Genomic DNA, 23,331 nt, shown 5'->3' with positions numbered 1-23,331 from the left:
GGTGTCAGCCAGCTGCACTACTGGGGACCTGGGAGAACCAGAGGCAGCAGTTGCCAGGGCAGAGGTGGTCCAGCCCTTGGACAAGTTACCAAGGCCCTTTGGATCCCATGTGGCTCCTCCCTTCTTTCCTCCTCCAGGAAGTCCTCCCCATTTCCCCATCAGAAAGCAGTCACCGCCGTGCCTCCCCCCGACCCAACCCAATCAGGTGGCATGATTTGATCCATCTCCCTCTAATACTACATGGGAACTGGGCTTTTAAGGAGCTGGTAGAGAAGTCGGGTGGGCTGCCGTCTATGGGGTCGCACAGAGTCGGACACGACTGAAGCGACTTAGCAGCAGCAGCAGAGAAGTAAGGAATGCTTGGTGTAAATCTCAGCCATGTGGTGTGGCTTTGGGCCCTGGGTTCCTGAGCTGTGAATCCCAAGTCCTTGGCTGCTTTGTCTCTGACTCTCTGAGGAAGGCAGCAGCCACCTTGGAAGTTCTCAAGATTCCAACAGGGATAGATTTGGGAACTCAGAGGGTCTCTAATTCCCACCAGCAAGTCCCCTAAGCCCCCAGGAGTGTGATAATCCACATGACTCAAGGCAACTCTAGAGCATATGCTCTTCTGTTTTTCCCTACAGGTGGATAGATCCCAGGTCCACATGGCTCAGTAGAAGATGAAGCCCAACCCGGCAGGCTCCTCCCAAGAGGCCTGCAAAGCTGCAGGACAGGGCCAGCAGAGCTGCCCCGTCTGTCAGGCCTGGGGTGGGGTCTCAGGCCTGGGGAATGTGTCTGGACCTGGGCTGGGGCCTGGTATAGTTCCAGAACATGGATCAAGGCCTGCTGCTGCTACAGAATATGGACCAGGGACTGGAGCAGTGTCAGGCCCTGGGCAGGGGCCTAGTGATGTTCTGGGACCCAGACAAGGGTCTGGAGCAGTGTCAGGCCCTGGGCAGGGGCCTAGTGATGTTCTGGGACCCAGACAAGGGTCTGGAGCAGTGTTGGGTCCTGGGCAGGGGCCTAGTGATGTTCTGGGATCCAGACAAGGGTCTGGAGCAGTGTTGGGTCCTGGGCAGCGGCCTAGTGATGTTCTGGGACCCAGACAAGGGTCTGGAGCAGTGTTGGGTCCTGGGCAGCGGCCTAGTGATGTTCTGGGACCCAGACAAGGGTCTGGAGCAGTGTTGGGTCCTGGGCAGGGGCCTAGTGATGTTCTGGGACCCAGACAAGGGTCTGGAGCAGTGTCGGGTCCTGGGCAGCGGCCTACTGCTGCTTCAGGAGCTGGGTCAGTGCCTGATTTAGGAGCTTCACCTTCCCCTGGCCGAGAGGTAGGGCCTGGACCCAGGCGGGGATCAGGGGCTGGGCAAAGACCCAGTGAGCCAATAACAATCCCAACACCGGCTCAACAGCAGAAGACTCAGGCCACCCCTGGGCAGGCCTCAAGGCAGAAGGTTGTGGTCACCGGAGGAGCAGGCTACCTGGGCTTTAGCCTGGGTTCCAGCCTGGCCAAGAGCGGCACTTCTGTCATCCTGCTCGACCTCCGCAGACCCCAGTGGGAGCTGTGCCCAGGGACCGAGTTCATCCAGGTGCAGTGATGAGTCTTGGGGGACGGGCGGGGGGCAGGGTGGTGGTGGAGGTCAGAGGTTGGTGTCTGATGTGTAACCAGTCGCTGGTAGTGAAGAGCACAGGCTCCAGAGTCAGACTCCAGCTCCCAGCTGGGCCGCCACGGCCACAGGGCCCCACACCTCTGAGCCTCACGTCTTCATCCACAGAAAGGGGACACCAACAGTATCTGCTTCACTAGAGACTTATGGGGAGTTGAGACAGTGCGTGTAAAACTCTGAGCGCGTTCTCTGTGACTTAGCTCCATAGACGGGGCTGATGATGATGAAGACAGACGCCCAGTGGAATCATCTAGTAAATCCTGCCCCACAGCTTGTCCGGGCTCTGCAGATGCTGGGCCTGGTGGGGTCAGGGGGCTGGCTCTGGGACCTGCCACAGCTGTAATGTCTGATTACCTTGGGCCCAGACCTCCTACCTCCGTGTCTTTCTCCTCTGTTTCAGGCTGATGTCCGCAATGCAGAGGCTCTGCACCGTACCTTCGAAGGGGTGGACTGTGTTTTCCACGTGGCCTCCTACGGAATGTCTGGTGCTGAGCAGGTGAGACACCCCCCCACACACAGGGCTTAGGTCCTGGCTCTGCCTGCCCCCCTAATCCCTGGGTGTTCATTATGCTCTTCACCTATTCCAGGGAGGATTTGGGCTATACCCAGCCTACATTTGGCCCATGAGACCAAGTGCCAGTTCTGCCATTTTCTAGCTGTGTGACTAGGAAAGTTAAGTTAACCTCTCTGCACCTCTGTTTCCTCATCTGTTAAGTGAGGACACAACTAGAGCTAATGGCACAACCTCCCCAGAGAGCAGTATAACAGTATCTGTCAACGCATGCAACAGCCTTTGACTCAGAAACTACACTTACTTATGTATTTGCAGCATTGGTTTTAATAACAAAGCAGGAACTAACCAAAATGCCCAACTACTGGGGACTATTTAAATAAATTGTGATATAGCCTAACAATGAACTTCTATGCAGCCATTCAAAAGAAGGCGAAAGAATGAGGTAACTCAATATGTGCTGATAACAGAACAATTTCCTAGGTACTGTGGGGGAAAACAGCATTTGACACTTTTTTTTTTTTTTTTAAATAAAAGGCATATACTCACATTTGTATTAGAAACGGGAGGGAAATTTCTTCTTCGTTGCATACTAGTTTCACTGTTTGAGTAGTTTTAACCTTGTGATTGTATTACCTATTGAAAACAACTGCAACAAGAATAAATATAGCTTGAAAATCAGTATAGAACCCACTTCCCTGTGTGGTTGTAGGGATTAAATGAGATGTAAAGGCTTCGCTGTGCCCCTGACACACAAGCAACTCTCACTGTGGCCCAGTTGTTTTTATTTTTCACACCCCTGCCCTCTCACTAGGGTAGACAGCAGTATTACTGTCTCTGTCTTATGGATAAGGAAGCTGAAACTTCTAGAGTCAGGAAGCAATCCAACATATTTGAGGCTCTTTTCTGTGTGAAGCCCTGCATCAGGTCCTCTCATGGGGCTTATTAAATCCTGCCAACCATCCAAGGGACTCTTCCCTCACTTTATAGGTGAGGGAGCTGACTGCCAGATGGGGGGTGGAAACTCCCCAGTAGCCCAGGCAAATGGGAGCAGAGAGGGGCACTAGAGCCCAGGGCCCCCACACTACCAGGGGCCCCTGGGAACCCCTGCCTCTGAGCTGCAGCCCCCCACCCCGCCCCACCCAAGCCCAGCCGCACACCCTCAGCTACAGGGCTGAGACAGCACCTCGACTCTCACACCTCCGTCTTGCCTTTTAGCTGCAAAAAGAGCAGATTGAGTCTATAAACGTTGGAGGCACCAAACTAGTGATCGATGGTAGGCGCTCAGAGCAGAGTGTGACCCGCTGTGTGTTTGCTGCTTCCTTCCTTACCTGGGCTGCCGCAGGCCCAGCTCTGGGGGACAGGGCAGGGGGACAAAGGTGGGAACCTCCTCCCACCCCCTGCCCTCCTTCCTGTTCTGCAGGCGTGCCCAGGCCCTGGCATGGGGCTCAGTGTGACCTCAGTGTGTCTGGGGACACAGGAGTGGAGTTTGCACAGAGGGCTTAGCAGTTGGGAGCAAGAAATGTTGCTGAAGTTCCAAATGAGAAGACCCACCTCTGGGCTCTCAGGGCATGTCCTGCCTTATCCTCCCTCCTGTTTTTCTCTCTGATTCTAGAGTGTGTTTTCCTTATGTCCCCACTGAATGAGACTTTCTTCTGACCTGTCCCTGGCAAGGTGGCCACACTGAGAAGGAAGAGTGAGGCAGCCTGGCCCCCAGGGACTCTCAAAGCAGGGGCTTGACCCCTCCCCAAGTTAAGGGAAGGAGGCCCTTCCCTCCTGAGGCAGGATGTGTGCTGGAGGGTGGGTGGAGGACTCATCCAAGGAGGTCCCCAGGGGCACCCCTCAGCCAACTCCCTACTCACATCAGCGCTCTGTGTATGTGTGTGTGTGTGTGTGTGTGTGTGTCTGTGTTGCTGTGTGACCTGTCGCTGCAGTTTGTGTCCGCCAGCGGGTTCCAAGGCTTGTCTACACCAGTACCGTCAACGTCGCATTCGGCGGGAAGCCTATAGAACAAGGCGATGAGGACTCTGTGCCATATTTCCCACTGGAGAAGGTACCTGGCTTCCTGGAGAGGTGGGCAGGGCGGACCTGGGACCCACAGTTCAAAGGGTAGGGATGGGCAGAGCCAGGGTCAACTTCACAACTCAGGGTGAGACCCAGGAGCAAAGAGTCCCCAAACAGCATGGTTCAAGCCCTCTCCTACTTCAGTCATGCCAGCAAAGGCTTTGAAATCACACCGACCTGGCCTTGAACCAGCAAAGCAACTTTCTACTGTGGGACCCTGAGCAGATCACTTCACTTGGAGGCTCTCCTTCTACACCTGGGCATGATAACACCACTCTGTGGGGATGTGGAGAGCTGGAAATGAGACGATTATGTGAAAATGCCACGTGAGCACAAGGATTCCATGTAAACAGTCCATCTGACATGCATCCAGCATCCACATCCCAGCGCAGCCGACGACCCAGTGCAGGCGACGTGGCTGACGGGAAGCTCCATTGTTACTGCTCTGAACTCTCTCCTCTGTTCGTGGCTCCCACCCAGAGGGAGAGGAGCGGCAGTAGGGCTCAGGGCTTGGCCATTTCCTGGTGAGGGTCCCAGAAGTGAACTCCCATATGGTCAGAAGCAAAGGTGCAGCCCTGGAGCCAGGAGGGCTGGGTGGTGTGATCAGCAGTGTCCCTGACCCCATCTGGTGGCTCTATTCTCCCTGTCCTTGAACAGCACATGGACCACTACTCCCGAACCAAAGCCATCGCTGACCAGTTGATCCTCATGGCCAATGGGACGCCTCTCCCAGGTAAGTACTGGGGGCCTGCTCACAGCCAACATGCGTGTCCTCTACTGCCTCCCTGAAGGACATGAGCAATTCTCGCTTTTAGCTGGTATGTTTCTGAGGCCCAGCTTCCTTCTAAAGGACACTTCCCCAGGGCCTTGGACATTCATCATCCAACACATTCTGAGCACCCACACCCAACAGGGATACAGCCTGGAAAACATCAGATCCAGTCTCTGCCCTCACGTTGCTCATGGTCTGGTGGGGAGACATTTGGGTTAGCCCAAGTCTAGCCCTCTTTTCTGCCACATAGGCGGGCATCCAGTATGGGGGAATCCTCTTCTAGATAAAAAGAGTACAAATTTATGAATATGCAGTGAGGCGTGGTGCTCTGGAAGGGCTGTGCAAGTGAGGGACGCTTCAGGAACTCCCAGAAAAATTGGCCTCGGCTGCCCAACTGGATTGCCTCTTCTTATCATATTGTCATAAAGAATAATAATAGAATAAGGACTGGTGGCAGCATGGTGCAGTGGCTAAACACCCACATACCAGCATCAGACTGAACTGAGTTCAAACCCCAGCTCTACCACCTTTCAGCAAAAGTCTCCTATCTCTTGACAGCATCTGTGTAAGGCAAGAGACCCAGTTTCTTTCCAAACTCAGGAGTTAAATATATTAAAAGTCCTTGCTATCCAAATTATATTTGCTTTTTGAAATTCAGAAACTAAAAAGAATCAGAAAAGCTGGTTTCTCTCACTGTCTACACTCAGGAGCCAAGTGGATTTAGAGGGTGAAGGTTGCTTGGTATCATAATCCCCAAATTTACAGGACAGAAAACTGAAGCTAAGAGGTTAACTGACCTAGATCAAGGTCACACGGCTCTTAGGTGGCAGGCGTAGGGTTTGAAAAGGCACCTCCCCCCAGGGGAGTCTAACACCAGAGCCTGGGGCTAATCACTTAGCCCCAGGCTCCACTTAGTGCTCCACTTAGCTGTGGCTGAGTGGTCTCTGAGCAAGAACGCTTCCCCCTAAAATCCCCCACACCTCACCCCTCACCCTGGACCTGTCAGGCCTCAGTTGTTTATCCCAGTACGAATATCCAGCTGTGTTTCCCAGAAGTTTGAGCCTGCACAGTAGAACTCTCTTCTCTATCAGGGCCTCCCCTGGATGGACCTGCACTCCTACAAGTCAGACACCTAATCCTCCAGCTGAGAATTATTTATACAAGCATCCCCAGCTTTCCATGGTCAGGACAGTCATGGATACCCTGGGCCCCACCCCTCTGTGACGTAGCCGCCCAGTACCCCACTGGCCAATGTCAGGTGCAGCCCAACCAGCCTTCCCCCAACCCCCACTCCATGCCCAGGTGACCCAGAGTTTAAAATTAGCTCCAGGCTGTCTACAGAAAAGCTCACCTGATACCTGCCTCACAGGAGGCCTGCCACAGTCTCCCCGGGTGATTTCCAGTCCCTGCTCCCCTAGCTGGTCCCTGAGAGACTCTGCCTCTAGCCTGGCAGGGAGCAGCCTGGGCCCTATAGCAGAGTCTTCAGACTTGCAGACCCCAGCTCCATGTGAAGGCTCTGTGTCTTTATGTCTCTGGGTGTGTGAGTGTCCTGGGGCCACCAGCACAAATCACCACTAACCTGGTGGCTCGAAACAGCAGAAATTTCTTCTCTCACAGTTCCTATAGTTCACAGTCAGATGTCTGAAATCCAAGTGTCATTTGGGCTGCACTCCCTCCAGAAGTGTGTGGGAGAATCCTTCCTTGACTCTTCCGGCTTCTGGTGGCTCCAGGAGCTTGGGGTCCTTCTTTGGTATGTGGCCGCATCACTTGGCGTTGGTCTCCGCCTCTGTCTTCATGTGGCCTCTCCTCTTCTCCCTTTGTGAGTGTCTTATAAAGCCACCTGACATTGGATTTAAGGCTCAACAGGATAATCCATGGAGAAGGCAATGGCACCCCACTCCAGTACTCTTGCCTGGAAAATCCCATGGATGGAGGAGCCTGGTAGGCTGCAGTCCATGAGGTCGCTAAGAGTTGGACACGACTGAGCGACTTCACTTTCACTTTTCACTTTCACGCATTGGAGAAGGAAATGGCAACCCACTCCAGTGTTCTTGCCTGGAGAATCCCAGGGACAGGGGAGCCTGGTGGGAGGCCGTCTATGGGGTCGCACAGAGTTGGACGAGACTGAAGTGACTTAGCAGTGGCAGCAGGATAATCCAGGATAGTTTCATGTTTAGATCCTTAATTACATCAGCAAAGACCCCTTTTCCAAGTAGGGTAGCATCCATGGGTTCCAGGACACAGACATAACTTTTCGGGGCCCACCATTCAACCCACTACACTGGGCTTCATTGTTAAGTGAGGGTGTTGGAGAAGGAACAGTCAGGATGGCTATAGAGCAGTCAGGAGCAGGCTATGACCCTGTGATACCGTCCCTGGCTAATTTATGAAGAAAAGGGAATTTATACTGGAAGGATATGTGATAGCTTCTGGAAAATATCATCCAGAAAATGACCAACAGGGTTTAGAAATGACAGGGTCGGGGTGATTCCAGGGAGCTGGGAGGCAGTATCTGGTGATCAGTCTCTCAGGGTGAGCCCACTCTTAGGATTTTAGATCCATGTTAGTGGGATGCACAGAGTTATGTTCCTGGGTGAGAAGATGGCATTGACTCAGCCTGGGTCTTGGAATGCCACCTCAGAGAAGAGAAGTGTATCTAGACTGACATTCCACCACCCCCAACCTGGTGCAAAGGGGAAGGAGCTTCCAAAGAAAGGTGGGCTTCTGGTCCCAGAGGATGGCATACACTCAGCTCCCCAAACTGGGAGCAGGCTGCTTGGGGAACCTGAGCCTTGGGGGAAGTGGAACATCTACCAGGAGGCACTATCTCAGTTAAGGAGATGGGGTTGGGAGTCAAATAATTTACAAATAGTAACTGAAAAAATTTTTTAATAAATTAGGATAAATTGAAATTTTTGTAGACTTTCTTAAGACTTGAATATGTTTGGGGCAGCTCTTCAGGCTATATACCCCTAGACCTCCCCCCACAGGGTGACAGGCTCCCACTTCCACCAATGGGGACCCCTCAGCAGAGAATTTGGGAAGCCCTGGACCAAGCTCTATCTTAGTCTGGAGACTCTGCTGACACCGCAGAGAGGGGGGACAGACCTCCAGCTCTCATGCTGATGGCTCTAGTCTTCCTTTCTGGTTGTCTGGAAAGGGTAACTGCAACCACTAGTTACAAAGCATCCAGGTGAAGAGACCAAGGCTGAGAGAGCTGAGGGTCAGGGGGCTGAGTTGTTAGTACTGTGCCACCAGAGGTGTGAGCGGAAACAGCTTGAACCTGGATCTCCATCTCAGCTCCACTAGGTTGAGCTGTGTGCCCTTAGGCAAATCACATCTCTTCTCTGAGCCTTGGCTCCTTTATCCATAAGACAGGGATAATAACAGCTCTCACCTCCTAGGGCTGCCTGGAGGGGAAAATTCCAGGCTTACCAGAGCATCAGATGAAGGCACCAGACACATAGCAAAACCTCTCTGAGAGCGCTATGGACCTTAGCTAATGACTAGAAGAAAGAAAGAGCTATAACTATCGGCATGAGGGCATGTGGGTCCATGCACATCTGTAAAATGGGCACAGTAGGACTCTCGTGGGAGTCAAAGGCGATCACATCTATCAGAGCTGGTTAAACTCTCATGGGCCATGCACATAAGTGTTGCCTCTGTTACTGGCCTGTGAGTTTTGTGAGTTCAGGCACCATTTCTTGGTCCTCCTGGGATTCTTCACAGCATCCATCCCAGGACCCAGTGCAGAGCGAGTGGGGAGGGGGATGATTCTCAATAGTGTTTGTTGAATGACTAGCTGATCTACTGAGAGAATAATTAATTGAATGAGAAAACTCCAAGGACCTGCGTATCCCACTCACCTGTCCAGGTAGGACCAGGAGATGTGGACAGCCTTTCTATCCCCCTTCCTGCTCATCTACCCCTTCCTAGGCCCCTGACTGCGCTCCCCTGTGTCATAGGAGGAGGCTCTCTGAGGACATGTGTGCTCCGGCCCCCAGGGATCTACGGCCCCGAAGAGCAGAGGCACCTGCCCCGTGTGGCGGTACGTTGTTCCCACCTGAGGCCGGAGGCACGGGGGGGAACCCGGCTGGAATTGTGTGAATGAGGACCCAGGGTCCCCATGTCAGTCTTGGGTCAGTGCCCCAGAGGGGGACCCTCGGTTCTGGGAGAACTCCTGCCCCCACCAGGCCCACCAGGAACAGAGTTCTTGGGGGTACTCCAGCCAGGCCTGGTACCCATAGAGAAGACGTGGAGTTACAACCCCAGAGAGGCAGAAGAAACTGTTGCCCTGCCCAGATATGGGCTCCCTGAGGGCCAGAGGGCTCATCTCATGCTGCTGGCACCAGGGTCTCCACACAGAAAGCCCCTCTCCAAACAAAGCTGGGTGCCAGGGATATGGCTGCAAGGGGCTCTAGATCCTGTCCTCAGATTTCTCACAGCCTAGTCAAGGAGACAGGTGCCACAGTCACAGATTCAGGGTGGTATGGGTTGAGGTGAGAGGGAGAAGATGGGAAGACAGCAGAGAGGGCCTGGCAGGGGAAGTCCAGGAGGGCTTCCTGGAGGAAGTGACACCTGTGCTGTTTGAATAGGAAATGAGCTAACCAAGCAAAGCAGGTAGTGGAGAGAAGGTGATCCAAATAGAGGAGAGAGTTTGGGCACAATGCTGGAAATGAAAACCGGTTCCAGGTTTGGGGATGTACTTCCCTGGTGGGTGAGACAGTAAAGAATCTGCCTGCAATGCAGGAGACCCAGGTTCAATCCCTAGGTCGGGAAGATCCCTGGAGAAGAGAATGGCTACCCATTACAGTATTCTTGCCTGGGAAATGCCATGGACAGAGGAGCCTGGTGGGCTCCAATCCATGGGGTCACAAAGAGCTGAACACAACTGAGCGACTAACAGTGAACAAAACAGACAATTCTGCCCCCCTCCCTGTGGGCTTTATATTCCCACAGGAAGGGAGACAGAATAAACACCTTACATGACAAGGAATATTCGAAGGTGCTGGGGACTGTGGAGAAAGAGGAAAAGTGCTGTGGGGTGGGGGAAAGCTGGGGTGCCAACAGTCAGGAAGCCTCTTCGAGCAGGGACGTTGAGCACCTTGAGGTGACCGGTGTATCACACAGATAGGCAGAACCTTCCAGGCAGAGGGCACGGGAGGTCCAAAGCCCTGAGGTGTGAACCTGCTGGCATGTTCCAGGCAGGAGGCCGAGGGCTAGAGCTGAGTGAGACCGAGGGGTTCGGTGGGAGACAAGTCAGAGAGTAGCTGCGTCCAGAGCAGAAGGGTCTCCTTAGCCATCTGACCTACCGGAAAGGCGTCCCAAAGGTTCTGAGCAGAGGAGACGTGGTTTGACTTAGGATTAAAAAAGATCCCCAGCTGCATGGAGAACAGACCACAGGGGCTGAGGGTGGAAGTGGGGGACCAGTTAGGACGCTATTTCAGTGTCCAGGTGAGAGATGGGGTGGCAGTCAAGGCAGTAAGCAGTGGCTAGACGCTGGACTGATTGTAACAGCTGAGACAACTGGGTTTGCAGGTGGGTTGGGTGCAGAGAGGGAGGGAGGGAGGCGACAGCCAGAGTGGGCTGCAGAGCTTTGGCCTTAGCCCTGGGTGCTGTGGGCCGAGGGGAAGCAGGGGTGGCCAGTTGGGGTCGGGCACTCACAGGACAGGGCAAGTCCGCCTTGTCTATCTGGCAACCAAACGGGCCACCAAGTGGAGATGTCTGTCAGGAAGGTTTAGTGGGGCTGGGACAGAGGGGTCTGACCTGAAGCTAGAAATTTGGGAGCTGTCTGCACAGAGAAGGAATTAAAAGCCATTCCAGGCTTTGTCAGTGTTTCTTACCCTGTCCCCCCTCCACCAGAGCTACATTAAGAAGAGGTTGTTCATGTTCCGATTTGGGGACCGACGGACGCAGATGAACTGGGTCCATGTTCGCAATCTGGTGCAGGCACACGTGCTGGCTGCCGAAGCCCTCACCGCCGCCAAGGGCCACGTGGCTGTGAGTCTCCTGCAGTGCTCCCCTTCCTTACCCCCCCAGGCTGCAGGTAGGCGCCCCCCATCCCTACGGGATTCCTGGCTCACACACAACAGATCTCCCCAACTCAAGTTGCCTCATGGGCTTGTCAGCCCAGGAAAGCTGGGGGGTGGCTGATACTTTTTAGAGCATCGTTAGCTCCTTGAAATGACCCTGGGAGGCAGGTGTTGTTGATCCCAGAGTGACAGTCACCAAATGCTAAGCATCTTACATACATTGTTATAGTTCACCTTTAGAGCAGCCCAAGAGGGAGATCCCATTATTATGCTCCCATTTCTCAGATGAAGAAACTGAGGCACAGAGTTTAAGTGACTCTGTCGAGGTCATACAGCTAGTCAGTTGGCAGCCCCGGAATCCAAAGGGACTTGTTCAGATCTTTCTCCAGGGCTGCTCGGGAGAATGGGGAGTTGGGCAGCTTCTAGGAGCCGTCAGAGAGGACGGGGTCAGGTGATGGCCTGTGCCTGACATCCCCCTCCCCGCGTGTCCCCTCAGAGTGGGCAGGCGTACTACATCAATGACGGGGAGAGCGTCAACCTCTTCGAGTGGATGGCCCCACTGGTAGGTGCCCAGACAACGCCACCAACCCAAGTGAGAATTCCAGGATCCCCACGTCTTCTTTCCCTGTCACCTTTTCCTCCTTCCAAAAGCTCAGAAGGTTTCACGTTAAAGGCCAGCTCTGGCAACAGTGTCCATTTGGGAGGCACTGGACCTGGGTCATGACCACCCCTTTAGGAAGCCAGGAGCTCCCCGAGTTTGCCATGGTCCCTCTCAGCCTGCTTCCTGATTTATGTTGATGTCTTGTGAAGTTTGCCTTGTGGGCCCCCCACCTCCGTACTATATAGGGAGGCCCTGAAAGAGGTAAGTAGGAGGTGGACAAAGCCCAAAGGGAGGTGCTTCACAAAGGGAGGCACAGCCCCCACGCTGAGAATCCCAGCCTCCTCTCCCAGCAGCCTACAGACTCCTTGAAGGGGTCGACCAGAAACCCCACACTGGAAGATATATCTTTGGGGTATTCAGGCCCTTTGCATGTCAACTTTTAACAACTTTATTAAGATATAATTTATAGGCCATACAGTTCACCTATTGAAAGCATACAAGCCAATGGTTTTTAGTATTTTAAGAATTGTATGACCATCACCAAAACACATTTTAGAACATTTTATCACCTTCCCCAAAAAGAAAGTGAAAGTGAAGTCGCTCAGTCGTGTCCAACTCTTTGTGACACTACGGACTGTAGCCTACCAGGCTCCTCTGTCCATGGGATTTTCTAGGCAATAGTACTAGAGTGGATGGCCATTTCCTTCTCCAGGGGATCTTCCCAACCCAGGGATTGAACCCTGGTCTCCTGCATTGTAGACAGACGCTTTACCTTCTGAGCCACCAGGGAAGTCCCAAAAAGAACCCCTCCAAAAACCAGACTCTTTGGCTGTCATTTCTATTTACCTCTCCTCCCACCCAACCCCTAGCCGTAGGCAATCACTAATCTCCTCCCTGCTTCTATAGACTTGCCTCTTCTGGACATTTCCTATGAACAGAATCATACATTTGGGCTCTGTGTTAAGTTTCTCTCATTTAGTATAATGTTTTCAAGGTTCATCCATGTTGTGGATGTGTCATATCAGCGCTGCATTCTATTTTATTACCAAAAAAAAATATTCCATTCAGTGGATATGCCAAATTTTGTTAATCCATTCATCAGTTGATAGAAATTTCAGTTTTCCCTTTGGGGGCTGTTATCAGTAATGCTATTATGAACATTTGTGTATAAATAGTTGTGTGGACATACATTCTCATTTCTCTTGGGTCTACACCTGGGAGTGGAATTCCTGGGTCATACATTCCCAGGTGGTGCTAGTGGTAAAGAATCTGCCTGCCAGGGCAAGAGATGTGGGTTTGATCCCTGGGTCGGGAAGATCCCCTGAAGGAGGGCATGGTAACCCATCCAGTATTCTTGCCTGGAGACTCCCCATGGACAGAGGAGCCTGGCGGGCTACTGTAAATTCTATATAAGTGCCTTAGTGTGTGTTTGGGTGAAGCAGATGTAAAAAATGACTAGATGGGAATGAGCCCAAGTTTAAAAACCCACTCTGTGCAACCAGCTCCCACTTAATTTTCCAGGTTATAGCATGGATTTCATTTAAAGACTGGTGTAAACATAGGGCTGGCTGTGGGATCTGCCCACTCTGGTGGGCAGCTGAGGAGGGGCCAGGGGGTGCTCTGATAACTCTGGGGTAAAGGCAGTATGTGGCCTCTGCACGCTAGCCCTTCAGGTTCTGTTTTCTCGCCTCAAGCCATGTTTCCTTGCAGTTTGAGAAGCTGGGGTACAGCCAGCCCTGGATCCAGGTTCCTACTTCCTGGGTTTACCTGTCAGGTAAGGAAGGGAGTGTGTGTGTGAGAAAACCCTCCATGTACCAGATGCATATGCATTATCGTCCCCATGTTCAGTCACTCAGTTGTGTCCGACTCTTTGCAACCCCATGGACTGCAGCACGCCAGGCTTCCCTGTCCTTCACTATCTCCCGGAGCTTGCTCAAACTCATGTCCCTTGAGTTGGTGATGCCATCCAACTATCTTATCCTCTGTCATCCCCTTCTCCTCCTGCCTTCAATCTTTCCCAGCATCAGGGTCTTTTCTAATAAGTCATCTCTTCATATCAGGTGGCCAAAGTATTGGAGTTTCAGCTTCAGCATCAGTCTTAACAATGAATATTCAGGATTGATTTCCTTTAAGATTGACTGGTTTGATCTCCTTGCTGTCTAAGGGACTCTCAAGAATCTTCCCCAACACCACAGTTCAGAAAGCATCAATTCGTTACTTCATTTTAAACCCAGAGCCAGGACCTAGCTGAGATGAGTGGGGCCATGAGGGCACAAAATTTAAGGAAACCCGCACTCTCAGGAGTCAAATGCTCCAAGCCTAATCTGCACTTGCCCAGCCCTGAGAGCAAGTGCCTCCTTAAATTTGCCCTCAAGGAACCTTACTCCCCTCACCCTAGTCCTGGCCCTGTTTAAAGTCTATCCCACTTCCCAGGTGGGTGTGATTAGGCCCATTGTAAAGATGAGGCAACTGAGGCCCCGACAAGTTAGCAGCCTGCCCACAATGCCATGCTGAGAAAGCAGGAGAGGCAGAATTCACACTGTGCTCGGCTGACTCCATAGCCCACTTCCAGCCCCTCTGCTGTGCTGGAAGGTGCTTAGCCAGGCAGAGGAGAGGCTGCCCCATCCACCAGGGTCAACCTGGAGTTAAGGCTGCTTTGGGACATGTTGAGGTTCAGTTTTGACCCTGGGCCTTTCCTGGTGGCTCAACAGTAAAAAAGTCTGCCTGCAGTGTAGGAGACCCAGGCTTGATCCCTGGGTTGGGAAGATCCCCTGGAGAAGGGAATGACAACCCACTCCAGTATTCTTGCTTGGAGAATTCCACGGACAAAGGATCCTAGCAGGCTACAGTCCATAGGGTTGCAAAGAGTCAGACACGACTGAGCGACTAACACTTTCACTTTCGCCTCCTCAGTCTTTACTCTCATGGCCCAGTGTCTCTCTGCTGGCCTCCTTCCAACTGGAATGCTGAGCGTGTGTCAGGCATGGAGTGATCAGCCCCAGGGGATAAGTGGCCCTCCAGTCACAGATAATTGAGTTCCTGGAAAACCTCAGCTGGATCTGTTGCTCTTTAAGAGCACCAGCATGCTTGCCATTGAAAGCTGGGGTTTGCAGACTTCTCTCTCCCAGGGCACCGGCACAGAACGGCTTCCCCTGCACAGCATCTCCAAGAGTGACACTCCTGACCCCCAGCTGAGAAAAGTTCAACTGCAGGTTCTGGCAGTTTTAGTGAATTACCTATGAATTCCCAGTTCCCAGTGAGCTATCTGTAACTCAGTGCTTCTTACCCTTGGCTGCACAGTAGAATCACCTGGGAGCTTTTAAAATCTAGAAATGCCTCAGCCACATCCCAGACCTATTATCTCAGCATTCTGCAGGTACAAGGGGGTGGGGGAAGCTGTAATATTTAAAAAAAAGTGATCCAGTATAAAGCGCATGTTGAGTTCAATCACTGCCCCAACTTCTTTCTCGCTGACTCAAGAGAGCATACCGGAATAGAAGTCAGTGAGAGAGACATGATTGTAGATATCACTTTGAATCTGCTCAGATTGATTTTAAGATGTCAGGCTTTTAATATTAATAACAACTTACTTGTGACATATTTCATCACCAAGCAAGGTGCCCCAGGCTGTGCTGAGAAACTGATTTAAAGGAATCCCAAGGACAGGAAAATGTTGGCAAAGTGAAGACTACCCCTAGCAAAGCAAATAATGCCCCCCAACTGATTTGCCCCTGAGAGCCTCCCTGGAGTTTGTGAAGAGCAGGCACCTGTTCACTGGTCCCTCTCTCCCCACACAGCCACTGTGATGGAGTATTTGCATCTGGCCCTGAGGCCCATCTGCAGCCTCCCGCCGTTGCTCACCCGGAGTGAGGTAAGTGGGCTGCTGTGAGGGGAGCCCCTGTGTCCTTCTTCCTGCCCCTTCTCCACTCCTACTCTGACACCATAACTGGATGCTTGTCTGAGGTCTCAGAATCTCCCATGTGCGCCCAAATCTAGGGCCAGCTCTTTTATCATGTCCCAGCCTCTGGGCTTTGGCTTAGGCTGTGCTCTCTTGGTCTGAAGGGTGACAGCTCCAAGCCCATTCTTCATCACTGTCATTTCATTCATAAGCAGCTTGCCTTCCCAGCCAGACTGGAGGCTCCCGAAGGCAGGTTCCATGACATTCACCTTCTGGAATGTCTCCACTCCCCAACAGCTGTCACTGTGCACACACAGCCTGTTGACTCAAGGCTCACAGTTTGAGGCTCACAATTCCTGCTCACTGAATAAGTATATATTAATTAAGGACCTACTGTGTTAAGGACACTGTTCTCAAATAACGATGATGCATTTTCTATTTGCATATGGAGTTTAAAAGAGATGTTTTGTTTTTATTTAAACATTACTTTTTCATTTATTTCTTTCTTTATTCTTAGGTGCACTAGGTCTTCGTCGCTATATGCAGGCTTTCTCTAGTTGTGATGAGCAGGGGCTACTCTTCCTGAGGAGCATCGGCTCGAGGTGCAGGGGCTTCAGTAGTAACAACACACAGGCTCAGTAGTTGTGGCTCATGGACCCTAGGGCACATGGGCTCCAGTAGTTGTGGCACATGGGCTTTAGTTGCTCTGAGGCATGTGGAACATTCCCAGACCAGGGATTGAACCCATGTCCGCTGCATTAGCAGGCAGATTCTTATCCACTGTACCAGCAGGGAAGTCCTAAAAGAGAGGATGTTTTAATGCAGATTGTAAACAGTAAAGCAACAGTGGTGTTCGGTGTTACTTGCAAAATCCTTCCTTTCTCCCTTGACTGTCCCTGATGCACTGCTAAGTTAGGAAGGCCAAAAAGATTAGTATCTCATTTAATGGTGAAAAATTGTGAGCACTAGAGTGAACCAATCATTGATTGGTTCAGGGCTTCCCAGGCGGCTCAGTGGTAAAGAATCCGCCTGCCAACGCAGGAGACGCAGGAGACGTGGGTTTGATCCCTGGGCCGAGAAGATCCCCTGGAGGAGGAAATGGCAAACCACACTGTATTTTTGCCTGGAAAATCCCATGGCCAGAGGAACCTGGTAGGCTACCATCCATGGGGTCCCAAAGAGTTGGACACAACTGAGTATGCATACACACACCAAGGTCCCACCTAGAATTGACTTCACACTCAAAGCTCAGTGCTCCCCACCTCAGAGAATCAAGAATGGGCCATGAAAAGAAGCAGTTCCCTATGGTTTCTCCTTTTAACCATCTGGACTAGCACAGAAAAGAGAAAAATAAAAATAGGGACCATCTATTGTGTGATGATGAAATACCAGGCACTGTGTTTATCTCATTTAATCTTGACAACCACTACGCACTGTGGATTCTGTTATCACTTCCATGTACAGAGGAGGAAATGAAACACACAGTTAGGGGAGGGGGAGAGGGTGAAATAACCTGCCCATCACTATTTACTTATGTAGCAGCACTGAGATTTGAACCCAGACTAGACCTAAAAGATTCCAAGCTTAACCATTAGCTTGTGAAATGTCAGGAATCATATTCACATAAAATAGCTGCCAAGGTGCTGCTGAATTGTGGTCGGGCTGGGCGCTGGCTCCTCTGTCTTTCCGGTCTGTCTGGGGTTTCCTTGTTCAATTTTGGAGCAAAGGATCCCTAGTTAGTTGTGAAGTTTCTGGGCACCGTGGCTCAGGCGCCCTCTGCTGGCCAATCTATGACATACTAACCAGCCCTCTAGTTTGACTTCCTAGCCTTTTTTCATTCGTTTCACATGTATTGAGCTCCTACTGTATGCCAGGCATTGTTCTAAGGAATGAAGGTAGGGCTGACCTTACTTCCTATTCACATATACTGTTCAAAAGAGGATTTTTTTTATTGAAGAATAGTTGATTTACAGTGTCTTAATTACTGCTGTATAGCAAAGTGATTGTTATATATCCTTACATTCTTTTTTAAATATTCTTTTCCATTATGGTTTGGGGCTTCCCTTGTGGCTCAGCTAGTAAAGAATCTGCCTGCAGTGCGGGAGACCTGGATTTGATCCCTGGGTTGGGAAGATCCCCTGGAGAAGGGAACGGCTACCCACTCCAATATTCTGGCCTGGAGAATTCCATGGACTGTATAAGTCCATGGGGTCGCAAAGAGTTGGACACGACTGAGCGACTTTCAAATATATATATAATCTTGGGGGAGTTGTGTTGGGTCTTTGTCGCTGCATGCAGGCTTTCTCTAATTGCAATGAGCGGGGACTACTCTTCTTTCTGATGCTTCTCACTGGAGTGGCTTCTCTTGCTATGGAGCACAGGCTGTAGGTATATAGGCTTCAGTAGTTGCAGCTTGTGGGCCCTAGAGTGTGGGCTCAGTAGTTGGAGCCCACAGGCTTTAGCTGCTCTTTGGCACATGGAATCTTCCTGGACCAGGGATCAAACCCATGTCCCCTGCATTGCCAGGTGGATTCTTATCCACTGTACCACCAGGGATGTCCATATCATAGAATATTGAATATAATTCTCTGTGCTATACAGGCCCTTGTTGTTTATTAAGAGAGGATGTTTTAATGCAGATTATAAACAGTAATAATCTGTTAATCCCTGGTGGCTCAGCCAGTAGAGTCCACCTGCAATGAGGGAATCCTGGGTTCGATCCCTGGGTCAGGAAGATCCCTTGGAGAAGGAAATGGCAACCCATTCCAGTATTCTTGCCTAGAGAATTCCATGGACAGAGGAGCCTGGTGGGCTACAGTCCACAAAGAGTTGGACATGACTAAGTGACTAACTTTCACTTTCACAAACAGTAAAGCAACAAGTGGTGTTTGGTATTATATGCAAAATCCTTCCAGTCCACTCTCTGATTTGACTGTCCCTGATGCTCTGGTAAGTTAGGAAGGGCAAAAAGAGTATAATCTCATTTAATGGAGAGCTCACAGTCCATCCAAAGAGGAAGACCGCCCAACAATCAGGCAACTCAAAACACTGTGATAAAGACTATATTGGGGGAAGTGATGAGAAACTTCAGAGTACACAGAAGAGGCACATAAATCAATTCTGAGGAAGTTAGGGAGGGTTTCCCAAAGGAGGTGATATCCAAGCCTGAGATCTGGGACCCCTGTTTATCTACTTCATAGCTGTATCCCCCAAAGCCCTGAACTTGCTAACTGAGGCAAAAAGAGACAAGAACTGGCCTCTCTCCCTCTCTCCCCACACTAGCATCCAAGATCAGGGGCTTGACCCCAACGGCTGTTACAGGGCCACAGCAGAATCAAGCAGCTAGTGGACTCCTTCCCAGTGTTCAGCTGAGGAACTAAAGCAGAAGAAATGAACCAAGTGGGAGGGTATCCTCCCAGTCCTAACATAGCAGGGAAAGGCATGGGCTAGAATTTAGCTCCCTTGTGTGACCCTGGGCAAGTCGCTTAACCTCTCTGATCAATTCTCAAGAGGAGCCGGTGGTATTAGCATTTCAGAAGATTAAATGAGAGGAGGCCCAGAAAGAATTCAGTCCGACAGGCACGGGGTGCTAGCTCAGCAGTTGTTAGCTGTCGGTACTTCCTTTGAAGCCTGTGGGCCCCAGGACTTATGCCAGCAGGGAAGGTTGCTCAGGCCCTGGAGAGTCATCACTTCTGCATAATTAAATTCCTCTCTTAGGGAAACTCAGTTAATAAGCAAGGGAGTGCCCTGGGACCTGCCTGCCCAGACTCGATCTAGGGCTGTGGGCTGAAAAGCTCAGGGTGTACCCTGGAGACACTTGTTTCCGGAGAGCTGCACCCAGGCTATAGGCAGAATGTATCAAGGTCCTCCTGAGCCCCAGCATCTTCTAGGCCAAGGAAGGGAGTGCAGAGGTGGGGCCTTTATTTTTGGGGGACTGAGAAATTCAGTAAGGTGAGGAGATGCCGAAAAGACATCGGGGAGGCGACGTCCTCAAAGAAAATGGGAGCGGAAGAGAGAAAGGAAGTCCTCCCCATAAGGACATGGAAGGCGCAAGATCCAACTCTTTGGGAGGTCCTTTTAAATCGCTGTGCGACGCAAGGGGAATCCCTACCCTCTCCGGTCCCAGTGAAACAAGGTTGCCTCCCACGCCCACTAGTCCCGCCCCGCGGCTGTCCCGCCTCTCCCCGCAGGTGCGCAGTGTGGCCGTGACACACACCTTCCAGATCGCCAAGGCCCGCGCCCAGCTTGGCTACGTGCCGGACAAGTTCAGCTTCGCGGATGCAGTGGAGCGATATGTGCAGTCAACAGCCGGGCGGACCCGCGGCTCCAACGCGCGGACGCTCCTGCGGCTGCTGCTCGGGCTGTTGCTGTTCCTTGGCCTGCTCGTCCTGGCCCTGCGCTTCCTAGGCCTGCAGCCGTCCATCATCTGACCGTCGTCGCCGGCCCATCCCTGCTCCCGCCTGGCCTTCAGGACTCGGACCAGACCCTGCTCCGCCCTCCGGACTTGGGCGCACCCTGGAGTCCTGGACTTGTCCCTGCCACGCCCTCTGGGCTTGGGTCTGCCCGGGGCTCAAATGGCAACCCACTCCAGTATTATTGCCTGGAGAATTCCATGGATAGAGGAGCCCGGTGGGCCACAGTCCACGGAGTCTCAAGAGTTGGACACGACTTAGCTACTAAATATCATCATCTGGGGCCAGCGTTCTGACCCCGCCCATTCCCCGCCCCCCTGTGTTTAGGCACGCCCCTGCCCCGCCTCTTGGGTCATGACCACGCCCCTGCTCCTCCCTTCTGTTCTTGAGCTCCCCCTGGCCTGGAGAGGATGCCACGGGAAGGTCCTAGCCTCGCAGCCTGCTCCGCCTTCCAGGCCTTCTCCCCGTCCCTACCCAGGTCTGCCCCGCCCCAGGGTTCTCTCCTGCTCTAGTTCCGCCCTCTTCCTGGCTCTGCCTGTAAGCTTGAGCCCGCCTCCTGGTTTCTCCCCAGGGAATTAGCCTTGCTCAGCCCTTTGGGTAGGGGCTTCCCAGGTGGCGCTAGTGGTAAAGAACCCGCCTGCCAATGCAGGAGACATCAGAGACTGGGTTTGATTCCCGGGTCTAGAAGATCCCCTGGAGAAGGAAATGGCAACCCACTCCAGCATTCTTGCCTGAAGAATCCCATGGACAGAGGAGCCTGGCGGACTACAATCCATAGCGTCGCAAAAAGTCCGACACGACTGAGCAAGCAGGCACGCCCTATCCCTCTGGGTCGGGTCCTTCCCCTCTTCTGCTTGAGATTCGGTCCTAGCCCCGCCCCCTTCCGTCTGGCTCCACCCCCTCCAGTCACATGTCATAGGCGAGTTCTTAGGGCCTGAGCGAATGAACTGAACTGAACTGAACTGCAGCCATTTGTGCAAACTGGGCTTACGTTTGCAAGTTTTCACTGTCTGTGGCTACCTCTCTAGGGACACAGACCCTCCTTGCTGCCCTAACTTCCCTGGGCTTGTCCTCAGATTGGGATCTTGGATTAGACCCATTCTAGGAGCACTGTGTTTGATCCTCTGCTACGCTTACATGTTGGGTTCTCTCTCTCATCAGATCTCCTGTGTGTTGATAGCCAGGGTTGGAAGGAAACCTGAGACTCGGGCTTCTGCCTAGCCCTACTTGGCCTTTTTGGGTTTCCAGAGTATAAGTCTGGGGATGATTCAGCTTAGTAAGCACAGATTTCGGTACCAGAGGGACATCAAAAAAGAAAAAAATATATTTTTTAGGGTGATAAAAAGATATAAACGTCCAGTTAAAAGTAAATCCTGGGGGTGTAATATACAGCATGGTTACTATAGCTAATAATGCTATATTGTGCATATGAATGTTGCTGAGAGTAGATCTTAAGTTTTTATCACAAGAAAAATTGTAACTGTGGTGATGGAAGTTAACTAAACATTGTGACCATTTCACAATACATACATATAGCAAATAATTATATTGTATACCAGAAACTAATATAATGTTACATATCAATTAAATCTCAAAAAAAACCACACCCTTTTTAAAGAACTGAATCTGTTGTATGGCAGAAACCAAGGCAATATTGTAAAGCAATTATTCTCCAATTAAAAATAAATTTAAAAAATTAAAAAACGAATCGAATCTCTGGGGAAAATAGCAGTAAATTATAATGGGCATTTTTAGAAATTAATTGGTCATACTTTTTTTATTTAGTATTGCTTCTATTTGTTCCTGAGGGGGCAGTAGTGATCACCATAGTCTTTAATGTTTAAACCACAGTATTTCTTAATCCAGCCCTGCTCTCCACAGACGCAGTGCCTCCCTATTATCTTGGTTTCAATTGTGGATACCAAAATATTAGTGTGTAAATACACCTGTGTATATATCATAATATACACCTGTGTATATATCATAATATACACCTGTGTATATATTATAATATACACAGGTGGAACTGGCTGGTAAAACTATGGATCCTAGCAGAGAAGGAAACCATCACAAACCTAGAGAAACCTGTGATGGGGAGGAGTAAATATGTTAGTTAGGGCCAACATGGCCCCAGTATGAGTATTAGTGGGATGTTCTCTGCTGAACAATTAAGAAAATTTGTGAAGCAGTTCAAAAATGTGTGCTCCTATTTACTATGTTGAATTGCATGTGTGCATATAATTTTTTAAAACAATAATCCTTTATGTTTTGTTTACGATTCATCCTTTATACTTAATGCTTGACAGTTTGAAAGAGCTTTCATCGATATGCTCTAATACTTAATTCTCAGGACCACTCTTACACAGGGCTTATTATTATTCTCATTTTTAAATGAAGAAACTGGGGTTGTCTAACTTGAAAGAGTGGAGGAAGGTGGGGGTTACTGCTCTGCAGGTGGATGAGATGCCCCAGGCCCACTGGCCTAAACATGACCCATGGGTTATTTCTGCTTTTCTGCTCCTTGACCAAGGCTTGGGTTGAGCTCTGAGACATATCTCAGTCTCAGATCCACAAACCTTGGACCAGTTGGGACTGGCAGCCCTTGGGATTTCTTTCTTCTCAGTAACATGCTTGCATTTAAATTCACCTTCCTCTCTGACTTTCTCTGAGAAATCTGTTCTTAGCAGAAGGAAAATAGGCTTTTACTGTTGACATAATGTAAATCTTTTCTCTACTGACAAACCTTAGCTTGTGAAACTCAAAAGCAAAATCAATTTCTTTGTTTTCTGAGTTTCTCTAAATCATCTCTTTCCCTGGTAGTAAAATGTCTAAACCCTCGGATGGGGGCAGTATGGGTCACTATATCAGAAAGCTTCCTTCCTCTCAAGTGTCTTTAACCAATGGGAAAGGAGGTGGCACCTCCACCCAGCAGAGAAACCAAGCCCCCATGAGGGTTTTAGAGGCTTCCCAGATAACCCACCCTTCATGAGTTTCTTTTTTTTTTTTTTAATACTTTTCATATTTTATTTCATTTAAAATTTTTATTGGGGAATAGTTGTTTTACAATGTTGTGTTAGTTTCAGGTGTACAGCAAAGTGAATTAGTTATCCGTATACATATATCCACCTTTTTAAGATTCTTTTCCTGTATAAGTTGTTAGAGTATTGAGTTTCCTGTGCTATACTGTAGGTCCTTATTATCTATTTTATATGTAGTATGTCAATCTCAGTCTCCCAATTTATCTCTCCCCTCTTCCCCTCTAATAACCATAAGTTTGTTTTCTACATCTGTGACTCTATTCCTTTTATTTTTTAAGCATTTGTTGTCGTTATTTAGTGGCTAAATTGTGACCAGCTCTTTTGGAGACCCCATAGACTGTAGGCCTCCAGGCTCCTCTG

The 23,331-nt window shown here is 50.5% G+C and overlaps 1 protein-coding gene across 1 annotated transcript; it reads left to right on the top strand.

The window, feature by feature from the left end:
• Positions 1-533: 533 nt before the first annotated feature.
• SDR42E2 (short chain dehydrogenase/reductase family 42E, member 2) lies at positions 534-19,965 on the top strand. Its single transcript, XM_027527616.1, has 11 exons — positions 534-1,565; positions 2,044-2,139; positions 3,373-3,430; positions 4,089-4,207; positions 4,876-4,951; positions 8,956-9,038; positions 10,853-10,990; positions 11,519-11,584; positions 13,334-13,397; positions 15,421-15,494; positions 19,712-19,965. Exons 1-11 carry the CDS (start codon positions 660-662, stop codon positions 19,949-19,951), a joined length of 1,920 nt encoding a protein of 639 aa, XP_027383417.1. The 5' UTR covers positions 534-659; the 3' UTR covers positions 19,952-19,965.
• Positions 19,966-23,331: the final 3,366 nt, after the last annotated feature.

This window comes from Bos indicus x Bos taurus, chromosome 25 (genome assembly GCF_003369695.1).
Source record: "Bos indicus x Bos taurus breed Angus x Brahman F1 hybrid chromosome 25, Bos_hybrid_MaternalHap_v2.0, whole genome shotgun sequence".
NCBI classification, from domain to species: Eukaryota; Metazoa; Chordata; class Mammalia; order Artiodactyla; family Bovidae; genus Bos; species Bos indicus x Bos taurus.
This window is presented reverse-complemented; position numbering and strand designations above follow the sequence as displayed.

Excerpts from the sequence above, each read along its gene's own strand:
- SDR42E2 (XM_027527616.1), top strand. The coding sequence starts at position 660 with ATGAAGCCCAACCCGGCAGGCTCCTCCCAAGAGGCCTGCAAAGCTGCA. Across the intron at positions 4,208-4,875 it reads CATATTTCCCACTGGAGAAG|CACATGGACCACTACTCCCG; the intron begins GTACCTGGCTTC and ends GTCCTTGAACAG. Across the intron at positions 11,585-13,333 it reads TCGAGTGGATGGCCCCACTG|TTTGAGAAGCTGGGGTACAG; the intron begins GTAGGTGCCCAG and ends GTTTCCTTGCAG.